The following is a 15,984-nucleotide window of genomic DNA, read 5'->3' as shown; positions in this document are numbered from 1 at the left end:
TGCCGCGTACAGTTGCACTGAATGTATTCTCGGTCTTGTTGTGTGATTAGTAGACGAAAACATCGATGTGAGTATCAGTGGCACTCATGTTGCCCGCAATGTGAGTGGATGAGGAGCCGTTTCTTCTCCATGGCAAGTTGCAGTCAACGTCACGGATAGTGTTGCGAACCACGCGTCGGGCGTGGCGGTGCGAGTGCCTCGTGGACCCCCAAGGCCGTCCGCATCATCGCCGAGACATGAGATTATGAATCCCGCGAGTCGCCCAGCACAAAGCTCATAAACATATGAAACAGCTTTCCAAAAACACACCTGATCCGCAATCAACAATCTGCTCTCTTCGCCATTTCTCCTTCACAAGCGCCGCGACGTTCAATGCAAGCAGCTCTCCGCAACTGAAGCTCTCCGCGCATCCGCACCCGCACGAGCTCCGCCGCCTAGAACTGCTCCGCGCTTGAGCTTTCTCTACCACAACCCACGTTTGCGCCATGGTGCTTAAGAAGTTCGCTAGCAACCTCTTGGGGAGGCGAACCAGTACGCGACATGTTCCAAAATCCGCCTGGGTTGACGCTGACGGTGAGCTCTCAGGCCAGGATGAGACTGTCCAGCCGGATCTCGACACGCCAGAAGCCAACGCAGCACGAGGAGTGGTAAGACTAGCCAGGGGAGCTGAGGCAGTAGCTGAGCACACGATGAAGGCTAACACGACTTGCCCACAGCGGTTGTTCTGCGAGTCTGGCGGACCAAATAACTCGGTAGGTTGCCGGTCGGCTATGCGCTGCTCAAGCCTGACGGAAACACCTTCATACGAGCAACTCCCGCTGACCCAGACCGCCAGACCGAAGAGATCCAGTACCTCCCCGAGATCGTCACTGCCGCCGAGTCCTCACCCGCGGCCGCCTCCGCCGCCGCAGCGCAGATCCGCAAGTTCCTCTCCAAAGAGAACTATTCTCGCCCTCACGTACAATACAATGCAATCATGCTGATCCGGATACTCACTGATAACCCCGGCGCGACCTTCACGCGCAACATCGACGCAAAGTTCGTAGCTACGGTCAAGGAGCTGCTACGGCAAGGACGCGATCCCAGCGTGCAGCAAATACTACGGGAGACATTATTCGCGTTGGACCGGGAGAAGGCCTACGACACAAACCTGGCACAGCTCTTCGCTATGTGGAGGAAGGAGCAGGGCTCCAGCAACCTGAATTCTTCAAGTGGATATGGCTCACGCCCCGGCTTCCGCGTCCCCCCCTTCGATCCCAACCGACCGCCGGTACCGCCCTCCCAGCAGCCCGACTCCCGACCCCCGCACCCCTCCCGCCAACGCTCCGGCCTCCCTCCTCCCGGCGAGCTAGCCGGCCGCATCGAAGAAGCGCGCACAACGGCGAAGCTCCTCCTGCAGCTGGTCCAGTCGACCGCACCCACGGAGCTGCTGTCAAATGAGCTGGTCAAGGAGTTCGCGGATCGCTGCCAGACGGCACAGCGCAGCATAACGGGCTACCTGAACTGCGAGGACCCGGCGCCGGACGACGATACGATGTTGACGCTTATTGAGACGAATGAGCAGCTTGTGCTTGCGGCTACGAAACATCAGCGCGCTGTGTACAACGCCCGCAAGACCTCTGGCTTGTCCTTCCCCTCGCCTGTGCCGCCGGTGAATATCGGCGCGAACGGCGGCACGCCCACCTTACCGCCTGTACCGGGTGTAGGTATGGGAGTGGGACAGACCGCCTACGCCGCCCCCGCAACTGAAAGCGCCTACGCTCCTCCACCTCCACTAGCAGGACCGTACGCCCCTCCGCCTATGCCGCCGCCTTCTGTGCGAAACAGCCTCAACGCTCGCGCCGCCCAGTCTCGGGAGGACTCAGATAACCCGTTCTCCGACGAGCACGAGACCCGTCCCACGGCCGCAACAGCTGGTCCGGGTTCTTATGCCCACCCTTATGAGCCTGTGAACTATGGGCCTAGCCCGTCGTTGCCGCCGCGAAGACCTGTGCAGATGTCGTCGGAGGAACGGGAGGCGATGCAGGAGACCGAAGCGTGGGAGAGCGAGCGGCAGAGTAGGCAGACAGGAGTGGGGCAGGGGATGGGGTATGCGGGACGGCAGATGGAGCAGCCGGGGTACCGGCAAGATGAAGGTGGACAGAGTGGGCATCCGGGGGTTCAGAGCACGCCGAGTTATCTGCATAGGCAGGAGAGCAGCACGCAGAATCTTACTATGCATGGAGGGGTCAATCCTATGCCGAGCCAGCAACAGCAGCCGGTCCAGAGGGAGGAGGAGAGGAGTCCGGTCAGTCCGGTGCAGTACCGGTATTGAGTGTGGCGGGGGAAGTGGCTTTCATAGGACTTAGGATACAAGATGGGAGACGGACGGGTAGCTTTTTGGTTCTTGTTGAAATTTCCAAATCTTGCGGGGGTTGTAGGGCTGGGAAGATTGGCTTGCAGAAGGACAAATGATACCATGGGCGGATTCGATAGGGCTGGCTGTTGTTACTTGGGATTGATCTTATAGAGTCTGCGGATGGGCTGGGGAAGAGAGTTGGCTTGTTGCTCTTACCGGCCGGAAGTCATTCAAATGCTAGAACCTCTCGAGTAAGCCGTAGCGGGTGTGGACATCGAACGTGATACGTTCCCTCTTGCAGTGGACTCTGCTCGCAGAGAAGTATGGGCGAGGAAGTTGAGCCGTAGAAACAGAAACGCGGCTTCTTATTCACGAAACTATCGATATGGAACTGGTTGCTCTAGCTATTGATAGCTTGGCAGAAAAGCCTCATTGGAATCTTGCTGGTGCAGCACGTGATTATATGGTGTTGGGCAAGAATAGGGGTGGATTGCTGTCTCATGCACTACCACCCCGTAACTGCATAAAACTATAGCCCTTGCATTTCACCCTTCGCAGTCCAAGTAGTATAACCAGAGAGGAAGCTGCCGTCTCCTCGTGATTCCGGCAAAATCGTCCGATCTCTAGCACGTTGTACCAGCAGCAGAAAGCAAAAACAAAAACGTACAGCAGTAGGTATTCGCTAGTGGTCACCCACCTAACTACTAATCTACCGATTCAAAGCTTGATTGCAGGAGAGCGGACGGGATCCGATGTTTTCTTTGATCTATGGCCGTACGTGAGAGAGTTGCTCAACCTATTGATATATGTATACAACAATGGTATCGTTCTGCAAGAGGATAACCGACTCTTTTTTCTCAGGGGCTGCGGGATCCGGTAGCGCGGATCTGTAGTAGACTAGCGAAATCACAAAGAATTGCACGCCAAATGTGAGAAAGTTTCGATTGGGCAGTGTACAAATCGCTACCAGCGTCAAAAGCATCCGATACTCAAAGCAGAGATGATGACGAGAACGGCTCCGTAAACGACAGCAGGTCAATCACGAAGCGTCACAGCAGAACTCATACTCTAAGATTTATATCCTTCTCAAACCCTACACATCAACGACAGTCTGTAGCCCATTCCGTACATCCATCTAATTATCTCAACATCCAACAGGTACTTTTTAACCGAGATCAGAGAACAATGGACAAGTAAATCCGACCCATTGCCCACCATCTCCTGCACAACCGAGACATTGCCGCCTGGAAGCGGAGTTATTACATTCGGCCCCTCATCTTGATCCCACTCACGAGATGAGCTTCGCGCCATGGACGTTTCCATTTGGGAAGGCCGGACCGGCTAAAGCCTTCATGTAGCAGGGTCCAGTAGGTGAGCCAGGAACCCACGCCACGCTGACACAGCCACTAGTGGAGGCACATGAAGCCACGCAGGCACTAAGGCTTTCGGCGTAGATCATCCCCACATCGTTACCAGTACGGTCCATGAAGCATTCGACCGTGAAAGTGGATCCCCCGGTGGTGATTGTTGACCCGTCAGCGTAATTTCCACATGACACCGTAGGTGAGGAGGCGCTAGGCGCCGGGTTGCTGGCGCTTGAAGATACAGCCTTTGGAGCATCAGCCGCACCAGATGGAGTGGCTGGGGTGACGGAAGTGCAGCCAGAGAGCTGCTTTGCACCGTGAACGCTGGGGTTGTTGTTCGGTGTGCCGGCTGAGCTCTTCAGGTAACACGGACCAGGACTGCCCTGAACCCAAGAGACTGTCGAGCAACCTTGGGTCGAATCGCACTGGGCCATGCAAGTGGCCAAGTCGTTTGCGTAGAATACCCCCGGCATGTCTCCACCAGCTCTGTCGATGCCGCATTCGATGACATACTCGGCGCCGCAGGAAGTCTTGTATGAGATGCCGTGGGATTCTGGGCAAAGGCCGGTCGGCTTGGCTATGACAGAAGATGTTGTGACGCTAGCAACCGGGGTAGGTGTGCTGCTGCTCATGGCCAGGGAACGGGTAGGGCTTGTCAGCCGCTTCGCACTCCAGACATAAGCGTTAGGAACGGGGTTTCCCAAGGTGCTTTTGAGGTAGCACGCCCCTCCACCAGGCACGAGTGCAAGGTCGACGCAGCCAGGTCTGTTGTCGCAAGCATCAATGCAAGAGATCAGGTCGCTAGTCCATACTAGGTTGTTCGACATGTCGCTGCCGAAGTGGTCGACGAAACATTCTACGAGGAACTTGGCGCCTGCAGAGCTTGTGAAGGTATAACCGTCTGCTTCCGGGCAAGTCCAAGATGAGGGTGTTGCTGAGGCAGGTTTAGCTGAGGATGTTGTGGTAGATGTTTTGGATGAGGCGGGCGAAGGCAGGACCGTAGTTGTTGCGGAGGAGGACCTGACTGTGGAAGTTGTCGTGGCTTTGCTGGATGATGCGGACGAAGACGAAACGGTGGATTTGGTGGTTCCCGTAGAGAAGGTTGAAGAAGCGACGGTGGACCGTACGATAATCGTGCTAGTGGTGCCCTTTGCAATGGTCGTGGACGAAGCCGAGGGCTTATATGTTGTAGTAATAGCAGTGGTCAAGGTGGATGTGCTTTTCCAATTGCCGTTAGACTTCTCGTTGGACTTGTCGTTATCGTTGTCGTTGTCGTTGTTCTTGTCGTTGTTCTTGTCGTTGTTCTTGTTGTTCGAGTCGTTATCCGACTTGTCGTTTGAGTTTCCGTTGGAGTTGCCGTTGGAGTTGCCGTTGGAGTTGCCGTTCTGGGCCACAGGCTTTGCGGCCGCAATGGCAGCAAGCGCCAAAACGAACCAAGCTCCCTTCATTATGTATGAAGCTGGACACAAAAGGTGTTCAAAGATGTGCAGAGAAGTAGAACGAATGCCCCACTGGTAGAGCTGTGGAATGCAATAACGAGGAATTGACCGATGCTTTGAACGAGTGTGGGATGAAAAGAGAGGTGAAGCCCTTGATATAGTAGAGGACAGTGGAGACTGCAAATAGTTACTCCTCACTACCTACGCAATAATGACCAGCATCCATTGCAAGCTGTAACTTTGTGTCTCAGCATAGTGGCTGCTTCCGGCAACGAACCCCTCAATAGGCTCCGCATGAGGTAGTTAATGGGAATGAGCAATTAACCTGACCCGCTTGCTTCCATAGATAGAATGTGTTTGGGCGATGCTGGCGACTAGTATATCCACCAATGCAACGGAAATAGTTAAGAATGTACAAAATCAGACGGTTTCTAGACGCCAGCCAAAACACGCTCAAGACATCGACTATCGACAGCCAGGGAAAGTGGAAGGCTTTCTAGTCCTTTTGCCGGCACTCACAACGGCCTGGCTCGTGGTGCAGAGAATCCAAGGCTTACACAGAGTGGAGAAAGAGATCGACGAGTCCTCGAATAAGACTCTTTGGTATTGTATAAATGCGGGGGGCTCTTGAGGGCCGTCATAGCTGGTCGATGTTGCAAAACTGAAGCAGGGACGTGATTACTTTTCAGCCCGTTGTAAGGGGTTCAGAGATAGCGGGGAGACAACCGAAGGTGAAGGTCGAAGACGAGACGCGCCTAATCTTGCTCAGGGCACTGCTGTTTGCCTGTGGGGCTTCACCTGGAATATTTTTTTGGGGTCCGCTTCTTGTGATGGGGGCAGAGCGGAGAAACGAAAGCGGTGGTCCAGTGCCATCATTGAAAAACTGGATTCGCTCTGTATCGGCGAGTTGAGAGGCTCCATTCTAAAACAGACTCTCTTTGACCTGCACAGCCAATCTGATGGGTATTCCTGATGATTGGCGTTGGTGCTGCAGCGTAATGCCAAAGTGACATTGGCCGCAGGAAGCTCAAAGTGAGGTGCAACTCACCGACATCGCTGACGGGCTGACTAAGCACTCTGCGCTTTGTTCACTTCCACCGCTACCAAGATACCTAAGTATCCACCTCACGTAGATGAAGACTGGAGGGGAGATTTTGTTGAGCATTCCTCGTTTGCGGTGGTTTACATCCTTCAAGGGCTATCGCAACGAGGTGGCACTGTCCTATACTATTCTAGTAACACAATGTTCGAGTAGCAAACTCACGGGATGTCTGTGAATCACATTCATCCCAGAAAGCCTCGCCGCTTGTTCCTTTCCCAACCGGAGCTGGTCGCTTCGATCCTGACGGCACACAGGACCGCCTCAATTGCACCGCTCTCCGCACACTCAACCCTCAGTCGCCACTGACCCCGGCTTACCATCCACTCCTGAGGCAGTTTAATCGTAGTCCAGGCGTCATCGTCCTTCGAGGGTTGCGTGATTGATTGCCATGCTCCGAGAGTTGCATCTTCCTCACTCTCAGTGATGCCACCGCCCCGCTTCACAGCCATGCCATCGACCTCAATGAACGTGTCATGGTCCATCACGAACCTGATGCTGTCGCCATCTAGCAGCCCTGAATTCGATACATTGAGCGCTTGTGCGGACGAGCCGCTCCGATTGTTTGCTGTCGAGGGGCCGATCGACTGTGTGACTGGAAGGTTCATCTTTGACGCTAGAACTGTGAACAGGCTCAACAATCTTGATTTGGTTGTTGGCGATCTCGAAGTCGTAGGGGTGCCATACTCGCTGGTCGGATCATCAAAGGTAGCGCGCATTTTCCATGTATCTAAACGCATTGGCTCCGAGCCTAACATCTCGATAATAAGACAGTGTTGATGATCATTCGTAAAAGGCCTCGCATATTTGGCATGTCCCGGTCGGGGTGCACCAACACTGGCCAAAAGGGGGGCCGGTTCACTTGGATCGCTGGAGGCAGAACTGGACGTGAGGATCGGATTAGGTACACAAGATATTCCTGACTGTCTGACGTCCTCAAGTCGAAGCACTATCTCTGATTCGTTCCTTGCAGCATTGAAGCTAATTTTAACAGGCAACAATCGTTGCTCAAGTCCCTTAAGGTGGAAGTATCGTGCATCTCTCAGTAGATCTGCACGGTGTGCCTCATCCGTGATGTTCACCGGATAGCCCTGCAAATACTTGAGTAGTTCAGAGAACACCTCGGCAGAGCGGTTGGGCACTGATGGGGGCAATACCGGTGGCGGGCGCAGTAGGGCTTGTCTGTCGAGGCCCGGGAAGGCATCTTGGGGTGTGCTGAGGAACGTAGCAATACCCAGCGTGAAGTAGTTGGGAGAATCGCCAGGAGATGAGAACAACTCCCGCGGGATCTGGAAGTCACGGGAGCCGACTTGAACAAAGATGTCCGACTTGAAGAGTTGTTGGGTCAATCGAGGTACTGTGCAATCTAAGTCAGCCGGTGAATAGCATAGTACTTCAAATGACTTACAGCTGTAGAACTGAGCATCGGCGAACAAGCGAACGAAATGCTCTGCGCTCCTTGGCTTGACGTAGTAGCCCTGGAGATGGAGCGAAATGTCTTTGAACGTGACAGGATCTCGGTCTATATACAACGTCTTCACGTTGCCAGCGCCGCCCTCAACGGTGCGCAGCTGATCGGCGAAATACTGTGAGAAGTAGGAGGGTGCTTGAGAGTTGTTAGCATGTTGTACACTAAATAAGACGCCATTGCGATCGCGCTCACCATCGGAAGAGATTGATGCCCCGGACAGCTTGAACAACTCAGACCCTATCTGAACGGGAAATACCCTGCCGGCTGGCAACGTTGAAACAGTATCCGCCGCAGCCTCTGCCACTCTGCGCGTGCTCGTGCTAGCTGCTTGCCCTCCAGCCGCAGTGGTCTCCGATTGTGCAGCGCTCCGCTGTCCTGAGCTCTCCCATGCATGATCGCTTTCCTCCGTCACGGCTGTATCGAGGCTGGGATGGGCAGTCTGCTCAGCCCCGGACTGGCTGCGCGTCCGTATAGGTCTTTGTTCGGCATGCAACGCGGCAGGTGTGGCGCCTGATGTGGATGAGGACGGTGAGCGGGCGACACGTTTCGTCGCAGGTTGTGAGATGTCCCCGGTGGGATCTGTGTTGGCTGTTCTTTTCATCGTTGTCACAGCGGGAGTTCACTATCAAGGCGGATCGAACGACGAGATGGGCGCAGGGCCGGTTTGCTCGGTGGGCGATCGCTGGGTTGCTGCGCACATCAACATCCTGCTATCAGAGCTGTTATATATTTTGCTGGTGGGCAGCAAATGTTTCGATGTGCTCTCCGTGCTTACACATATCAAAATCATGTTCGTGGATACGTCAGCAGCAGCCTCAATGTCGGCGTTCGTGAGAGGCTGATCCCGCGAGCTTTCGTCAGCAATGGCGAGACTACTGCAGGAGAGCCGCACAACTGCAAGACATGATTGGGTCCGAGCAAACCCCTTCAAGGAGTTGATGGCTCTCAAAACGATATACGCTATTAGATTACACATAGTGCGGGAAACGTGAAGATCATGCAACCGTGAATCCGTACGCTGCACGTTTCAGCGCAAGACGCGGATGAACACAGCTTGTACACCTGCCAGCGCTCACTTCGACGATAGCGACGGGTTGTACTTCTCCCCAGTAACATCCTCGATCTTCTTGATGGCCTGCTGGAAGGCCTCTCGCTGCTGCAGTCTCGCGATGTACGCTGAAAGCTTCGGGTACTTCTCCTTCGTCAGGCCCGCCCGCCATTGAGCAGCTTCCAAGGGAAAGATCATCATGATATCAGCTCCCGTAAGCCCGGGTCCACAAAGGAACTCGCCGCCATTGGGAGATGTCGCAAGCTGATCTTCAAGGAAATCCAAATGCGTCTTGAAATTGGGTTGGAGGAACGCAGTGTTCATCTTGCCAACAATGCCCCTTGTGATGGGCTTGATGAAGAACGGAACAGGAGCGGTCTCGATGTCTGTCTCCAATTTCAGCGGGTGGAATCATTTGCAAAGATTTGGCTGACTTACTGTTCATCAGAAAGGCCACTATCATAAGCGTCATCAAGCTGCCCTCCGCATAATGCATAAAGAACCGATAACGCAACCATTCTTCGCTCTCCCCGCCTATTTGGCCCTCCTTGCCTTCGGCAAACTTCTTCGGCTCCAGCCATTTGCCGAAGTACTCAGTAAGGTACTCCACGATGAGCCCTGACTCAGCAATGATCCGGGGTTTCTCGGCTTCTGGGGCTTGTACTCCAATCACTGGAGACTTTCCAAGCGGATGGACCTCCTTGAGCTCAGGCGGTGCTACCATCTTCTCTGTGCGCTTGAACACTTTCAGCTCGTAGTCGATCTTGAGCTCTTCCAAGAGCCAAAGAATACGTTGGGAGCGAGACTTCTCCAACCTGCATGCTCTTAGTCAGTGCTCAACCGTTAAATTTCTACAATGTACTCGAACATAAGCAGAGCTGCGAGAGAAGTGAGGCTAAGAGAGAACAATGACAACTACCCAAAGATTTGAGGGCCTCTACCAAGTTACTACGCTTACTACGCTCTCGGCGCATTGCTCAGGAATCGCTCTCCTCGTGGAGCTCGGTTAGCAACACAAATGTAGGCAGCAGCAGGCTCTAGGTTACCAACTACGCGCAGCTCTACCGGAACCGTAACTACAAGCTCTTGGAATATGAAGTAACATGTATACCACATTGGGCGGCAGAGTTTGACAAGGCGAACAACGACGACCGATTAGACAGATGAATCCGATAAACGCACCAGTAAAGGACAACCTTGGCTTTCTGCGGAGATTCCGTAGACATGATTAGAGCGACTTGACTGATTGGTTGCGGATATCCGGGCTTATAACCTAGTGAAATAGAGGGCTAAGAGCTTTATTGATTCATCTATGGACGTGGGAGAGGCTGGCTATACTCTCCCGGCCGAAAAGTAACTAAGTCACGTGCCGCAGCCAGTGCTCCATCGCCAAACCGCGCGGTGAGGGTATATAATCGCTGCACTCATTGATTATCAGGCGCAAGGTAGTAGTACAAGCGCGCATTGCAACACTAATGTCTGGGCCTCGGTTTGGAGCCATATTGGTGGTGGTTAACTAAAAGGTCATCCAGAAACGAGCTGGCTGAGTTTGGTGATGGAGCACGGGCTGCGGCACGTGATTTAGTTACTTTTCGGCCGGGAGAGTATACTGCATCCAAGGTATCACCAGCCTCCCCTTTTGGTTGACACGTGATATTCAACAGTTCGGGGCTGCTGTGGAATTCAAGGTTTAATTGTGTTACAAGAATTGGCAAGATTAGATGTGCATCCTCAGACAGCAACGATCCAGCGCCGTGTCCTTCAAGTTGTTCCAGACAGTCTCGAACACAACACCCAGCCTCCGAATTGGTCCTGCCGCCCAGCGCACGCCATCGAGGGACTACCTGAACGCCCAACCCTGCGGCTGTGGCGGTCCGTCTCCGCTTACCTTGCCATCTTCCTTGCAAGGCTCGCACCATACTTCCTCGTATATTTTAGGTTCAGCCTTCGTAGGGATTCCCTTACCTTGAGGGCAGGGTGGCCAAGGCGGCCATACCCCGTTCACTGCGTATCGATGCTTTGGGGCCGAGCCGTCGCAGGGCTCGATGATCATCATATCGCCCTCCATCTGGTGGAGGCATCCGTACCACTCAGGCCTCCAAACGCACATCGTTGCTTTGGTTAGAATGTAGGTGATAGACTGTTGTTTTTCTATTGACGTGGGTGTCTGTCTGTTCGGTGCTGTGGTTTCGCCGTGTATGTTTTCACTGCTCCGAGAATCCAGTCTCTGTCTTTGTGCCTTGTGGTTTTGAGGTATCTATGGAAGATGCTGTTGCTTCTGTGTGCAAACTACGGAACTTAAATACTCAAGAGTTGACCTTGTTGGAGTCACGTAACGCATCTATTGACTACAGCCGTAGGATGACCTTGTAGTCACCACCGATATCTATACGTCAGAGTCATCAGTCATCTTCGAATGCGGAGAAATATTATCAGAATTGACGGCAAAGTACGAGCAATGTGTTATGAGCAATGTAAAGTTATATTGAAGTTTGTGGGGATATGTATCTAATGTATTGATGATGTTACAAGCAGTAGGAAAGGAGGATACACATCTAACGACAGCAACGATCCAGCGCCGTGTCTAACAAGCTGCAGGCAGTCTGGAATACAACCTCGTCCTCCCGGTCAGTCCCGCCGCCCGGTGCACGTCAGCATTCGACTATCTGAACTGCACAGCGGGCTTGGTAGCATCACCAGGTGGCCTCTTATCGTTATCCTGAGACCACTTCATGCACGCGGGGCATACCCAACTCAAAGTCTCCATGCTCTCCTCGAAGTCTTTCTTGTGGCTAAAGGGACAATCATCCGGCATGCCTTGGACTTCTCCGTTCTTGTACCTCAAGTCCAGAAACTGTCCGCGTCCGAGGCAATGGTAGAATCGCACTGCATAACCTTCCTCTTCATCGCCAACCTTGGTATAACTCACCTTTCCGTTGGCGTCCTGATGCCCGCAGATGTAAAAAACCCACTTCCAGGTGCACATTATAGATCCTTAGCGAGTTGTAGTTCGACTATCGGTAAGGCTGTTGATCTGGGTTCGATAGTGTTGAGTGGTATGCTGGTCCAAGTTGTACTTCGTATTCAGTATTAGAGAGTCAATCCGCTGTCTGTTATCCTAGTGTATTCGAGGAGTGGTACCCTTGCTTCCCACAGAATCTCGTGGTCTTTTATACCTGCGAGCACCGGCTCTGCGACGCTGCGTTAACAGTCAATCGGCCGTAGTGTCAGCCTGCATCACCGATACCGTTCCTGCGTCAGTCGCTGTATCGTTAGGCTCGTAGAGTCGTGCAAGCCATGCCGTCGGCCGACCCTGACAGCGAACTACGAGCCATACTCAAAGAAGACGAACTGGAGGGCCGCGCCACACTCGGTGATGACAGTAACGCTGCAACGAACAACAACTATCCACATTCACAGGTACTTGATTCTGGTGACAGTATAAGGGATTGCGTATTTTGCGTGATAACTTCGATTCACGAGACAGGCTCCGGACCTCCGGTGGGCTTGACTAGGCTCCGTATACTCACCGAGCCACGAGAGAGGACCTGTTTACATGTGCACAGACTCGGAGGAGAGGTCAAGCGGAGTTGTCACCAGCGTGTGCAGCGTGTTCTACGGCCTCAAGGAACGGTATTCAGAAGAATTTTCGGGGTCACACTCATAATAACGTGTATGGCCGGTGGCATAGCCGTGATGAGTTTGCGGGCTCAATGTCTACTAGCGTTTCTCGACTTGACCGAACAAGATTGGTGCTACTACTTCTATTGTCCGCAAGCACGATATCGCTCCATGCAGTGCAACAGAAATCCGGCTTAGAAGAACACAGAGAAAAAAGGTTCACATCTTCGATCGTGCTCTACAAGCTGGTGTGTTGAGCACAAAAAACTATGGAGGAGTAGCTCGCTTCGAGAGAATGATTGATGAGAACGAATAAGGCAGAGTGTGAGGCTTGCTATGTTGAACCAGTGTTGCAAATAAGTAGTTACAGTATATATTTGTGCCGCATTGGGAAAAAACGATCCAGTACCGCCGTTCTTCGGTGTATTTGCCAAGGCAGTCCAGATGTTAGCACGGCTAAAACTGAAAGCTGTTTGGTGTACTGTATGGAGGCGTGAGGAATAAAATCACCAGGTCAAGATAGATGGAAGATAAGGGCGGTTGCCAGCAGTTATATTCTGATAGAGATGCGGAGCTGAGCACTAATACAGCCTGCCGTTAGTTTGCAACGGGATTTCAAATAGACCTTTCCAGCAATATCCCGGCCGTACCTGTCGTAGGTCAGTTCGATGTTGGAAAGGCATCCTGGGATACCGAGGACTTGGCGACATGCGGTAGAGCGAACCACGTGATTAGACATCACGCCGAGTCTCACGACTTCATCGCAAAGCGGCATGACCGCTCACTCCAAGCGGAACAGCACCCACAACTACAGCTCATCGGCCACGCCCGGACTTTCAACATGGCGGGCCACAACACCTGTATGCGCCCTTGCTGCAGACCAACTGCAGACTACAATAAGCAGCGACAGCCTGCTGACTATCACAGCTCTCGCGATGGACCCGGCGCTGGTCAAGTACGCCAGTATGAACCACCCAGCCCGGCTATCTCGCCCTAACGCTGCGAGCACCTGACACGACACGCAGACATGTACGTGAACCGGCACAAATACTTCCGCTGGACGCCTCGAACCGCCTGGCTCACATTCGCCTACGTCGTCCTCGTTCCAAGCATGTTCGGATATATGGGATACGTAACCGATGTACGTTCAATCCTCAGCCTCCACCCATAGTCGGTTTTCGGATCGCTAGGATATGGCCTTCTGCCGCGGTTCCCGTTGCACGAAGCTCTCATGAGCCCAGAAGACAGGCCTTGTGTCTCCCACGTGAGCGGGGGATCTCCATGCGGAGGACCTGTTCCTACAACACAATGCAGCTGTAAACACTCGACATACCCGCTAACCATCGCTTTCACAGGGCAAGTGGGATATGCGGGGCAAGCGAAGGGGCGATACCATTGCTGAGTTCTAGTCGGTTGCGGTCAATGTTTTCTCAAGGCGGTCAATTGGCACAGCCTCCTCTACAATGATTCCGTTGTATATAGTAAACCGGAAGCGTCATGCAAGAAGCTTATGCAGGCCTCGGTGGGCTATCCTTGTATCCGTTCTGTGCACCCTGACATTTCAATGGTAGCTTGTTCATAACTGCGACTTTGTTCGGAAGATGACACGAGCATCTACACCCTCTTGACAAATTAGTCGAAGAAGCGTGGACTGTGATGCTGTTGCATTGAACACGACCTCAAACATCGTCGTGTCTTGCTTACCGATCAACGTCCAAAAGAGGCAGGATTTGCCGAAGAGCGATGATGACAATGGGAGAGGGCACATCGATTTCTCCGCCGGGTCGCATCAGCGGTGCGAAGGGCGCATCCGCAGTCGCCGACTCTACCTAGTACATCTGCCGTTCCACCGATGACCTAACGTTAGTTCATCTTTTTCTCTGATTCCTCTCTACAATGGACATATTGCTTCCCAGCCGAGCCACCAGATGGCTTCAAGAATCCCGAATGAGGTCGACACCGTGATCGTTGGTGAGCGCACCACAATTGCCCCGCGAGTTCACGGCTGACTTCTCTAGGAAATGGGCCTTCCGCCCTCATCCTTTCCTACTTGCTTCATGGACATGTCCCATATTATGCCGGAGGGCACTATGATGCGATACTGGATGCAAAGCTCTCGAAGCGACCCAACCTTCTCCAATTGAAACCGGACCTATACCAACATTTCCAATCCTCCTTGCGATACTCCACGCAGGCGCTACCTGTCAACACCCTGCTTGACACACTACTTCGTCCGAATGCAGATACGGAAGCCAATCCCAAACCATGCCTTGAGTGGCACTACGAGCCTGAGCGCGCGGTCTCTCACATCGCCTTGGGCAACACAGTGCACGCCGGAGGACAATGGGCGGAGAACCCGGTCACCGCGAGCTGGGAGATTGGGACGCTCAGCTATGCGGAGATGCTGTCTCTCCCAGGATACTCTTACTCGGAACACTACGAGGCGACGCATGGAACAGCAATGCCTGACTTTGTTAGACCATCGCGCACGGAAGTCGCGCAATATTACACGGCTTATCCAAAGGTAGTTGGGATTTCGGATGCGATCCACAACGGCGTAAAAGTCGATCGGATCTCTCGGACCAAGAATGGCTTCCTCATCGGCTCCCACAGCATCCGCTGTAAACACCTCGTCCTCGCCTCCGGCATATTCTCAGTGAACATCCCGCCGCCGCCTCCGCTAAGCGATCTTGCACCGCTGGACTCTGCCACAGAGCCGCTGCTGGTCATAGGCTCTGGCTTCTCTGCCGCAGATGTCATCATTTCCGCGCCTCCGCATCGAAAGATCCTGCATCTCTTCAAGTGGTCGCCAGATGACAGACCCTCACCGCTGCGCGGATGTCATCGCCAAGCGTATCCGGAGTATGCAGGCGTATACCGGCAGATGAAGTTGGCTGCGACCTCTGGCAAGCGATCTAAGGTGGCAGTTTCTCCGCTTACGAGGAGGAAGTCGAATCCGTTCTTTACGCAAAGAGACTGGAGTAGCGTCTACGAGGGTCTGCCGAATGCCGAGGTACTGGATATCGCGGTACACAATGGCGCAGCAACTGTACAAATCAAGGTGGAATCGGGGGAGGTAATCAAGCGAACGGTGGGTGGATTGAGGTATGTGGTTGGTCGTCGAGGTACCTTGGATTATCTGGACCACAGCTTGAGAGAAGAGGTGCTCGAACCTCCATTCGAAGACGTCCGAGGAACAAATCTAGTCTCAGGACGAACACTGCGAGCAAGAGCAGAGGTCGACCTGGAAGTCGCACCAGACGTGTTCGTCATCGGAAGCCTAACCGGAGATTCCTTGGTCCGCCACGCCTTCGGAGGATGCGTGTACACAGCTGGCAAGATCATCGAAGGGCAGGGCGTGAAAGACGGGGACGGGCCAGAGGAATCGCGCTCGATGGAGTTGACCTCTTCTTCGCGGTCGCCTTCGCCTAGGACACCGTCCACACTGAGCAGCTCGAGTAGTCCTACGATTCGCCCGAATGGGATTGCGCATGAGGATCTGCATCTTGACCGGAGGAAGGTGTTGCAGGCTGTTGCGATTGCGGGTGCGGAGAACGAGCTGTGGAAGGAGTCAGGATGGGGGCTAGGGTTTCGTCTTGCATGA

At 53.5% G+C, this 15,984-nt stretch overlaps 6 protein-coding genes and 1 non-coding gene across 7 annotated transcripts; 3 read left to right on the top strand and 4 right to left on the bottom strand.

The window, feature by feature from the left end:
- Window positions 1-485: 485 nt before the first annotated feature.
- W97_01578 (uncharacterized protein) lies at window positions 486-2,314 on the top strand (the record flags this gene model as incomplete). Its single annotated transcript, XM_007779483.1, has 4 exons — window positions 486-531; window positions 586-647; window positions 717-752; window positions 836-2,314. 4 exons carry the CDS (start codon window positions 486-488, stop codon window positions 2,312-2,314), a joined length of 1,623 nt encoding a protein of 540 aa, XP_007777673.1.
- A 684-nt stretch (window positions 2,315-2,998) lies between these two features.
- W97_01577 lies at window positions 2,999-3,114 on the bottom strand. The gene has a single exon (XR_552283.1). It is a non-coding gene; the product is annotated as a 5S ribosomal RNA (ribosomal RNA).
- Window positions 3,115-3,626: 512 nt separating this feature from the next.
- Window positions 3,627-5,150, bottom strand: W97_01576 (uncharacterized protein; the record flags this gene model as incomplete). Its single annotated transcript, XM_007779482.1, has 1 exon — window positions 3,627-5,150. One exon carries the CDS (start codon window positions 5,148-5,150, stop codon window positions 3,627-3,629), a length of 1,524 nt encoding a protein of 507 aa, XP_007777672.1.
- A 1,275-nt stretch (window positions 5,151-6,425) lies between these two features.
- On the bottom strand, window positions 6,426-8,312 carry W97_01575 (uncharacterized protein; the record flags this gene model as incomplete). The annotated part of the gene is made up of 3 exons (XM_007779481.1): window positions 6,426-7,597; window positions 7,649-7,846; window positions 7,904-8,312. 3 exons carry the CDS (start codon window positions 8,310-8,312, stop codon window positions 6,426-6,428), a joined length of 1,779 nt encoding a protein of 592 aa, XP_007777671.1.
- Window positions 8,313-8,783: 471 nt separating this feature from the next.
- On the bottom strand, window positions 8,784-9,985 carry W97_01574 (uncharacterized protein; the record flags this gene model as incomplete). Its single annotated transcript, XM_007779480.1, has 3 exons — window positions 8,784-9,145; window positions 9,198-9,574; window positions 9,942-9,985. The coding sequence occupies 3 exons, from the start codon at window positions 9,983-9,985 to the stop codon at window positions 8,784-8,786; spliced, it is 783 nt and encodes a 260-aa protein (XP_007777670.1).
- Window positions 9,986-13,221: 3,236 nt separating this feature from the next.
- W97_01573 (uncharacterized protein) lies at window positions 13,222-13,789 on the top strand (the record flags this gene model as incomplete). The annotated part of the gene is made up of 4 exons (XM_007779479.1): window positions 13,222-13,240; window positions 13,308-13,343; window positions 13,406-13,521; window positions 13,736-13,789. The coding sequence occupies 4 exons, from the start codon at window positions 13,222-13,224 to the stop codon at window positions 13,787-13,789; spliced, it is 225 nt and encodes a 74-aa protein (XP_007777669.1).
- A 519-nt stretch (window positions 13,790-14,308) lies between these two features.
- On the top strand, window positions 14,309-15,984 carry W97_01572 (uncharacterized protein; the record flags this gene model as incomplete). The annotated part of the gene is made up of 2 exons (XM_007779478.1): window positions 14,309-14,351; window positions 14,399-15,984. 2 exons carry the CDS (start codon window positions 14,309-14,311, stop codon window positions 15,982-15,984), a joined length of 1,629 nt encoding a protein of 542 aa, XP_007777668.1.

The sequence above is a fragment of the Coniosporium apollinis genome (genome assembly GCF_000281105.1).
Source record: "Coniosporium apollinis CBS 100218 chromosome Unknown supercont1.5, whole genome shotgun sequence".
NCBI classification, from domain to species: domain Eukaryota; kingdom Fungi; phylum Ascomycota; class Dothideomycetes; genus Coniosporium; species Coniosporium apollinis.
Note: the sequence above shows the minus strand (reverse complement) of the source record. Positions and strands in the feature narration are given on the sequence as shown.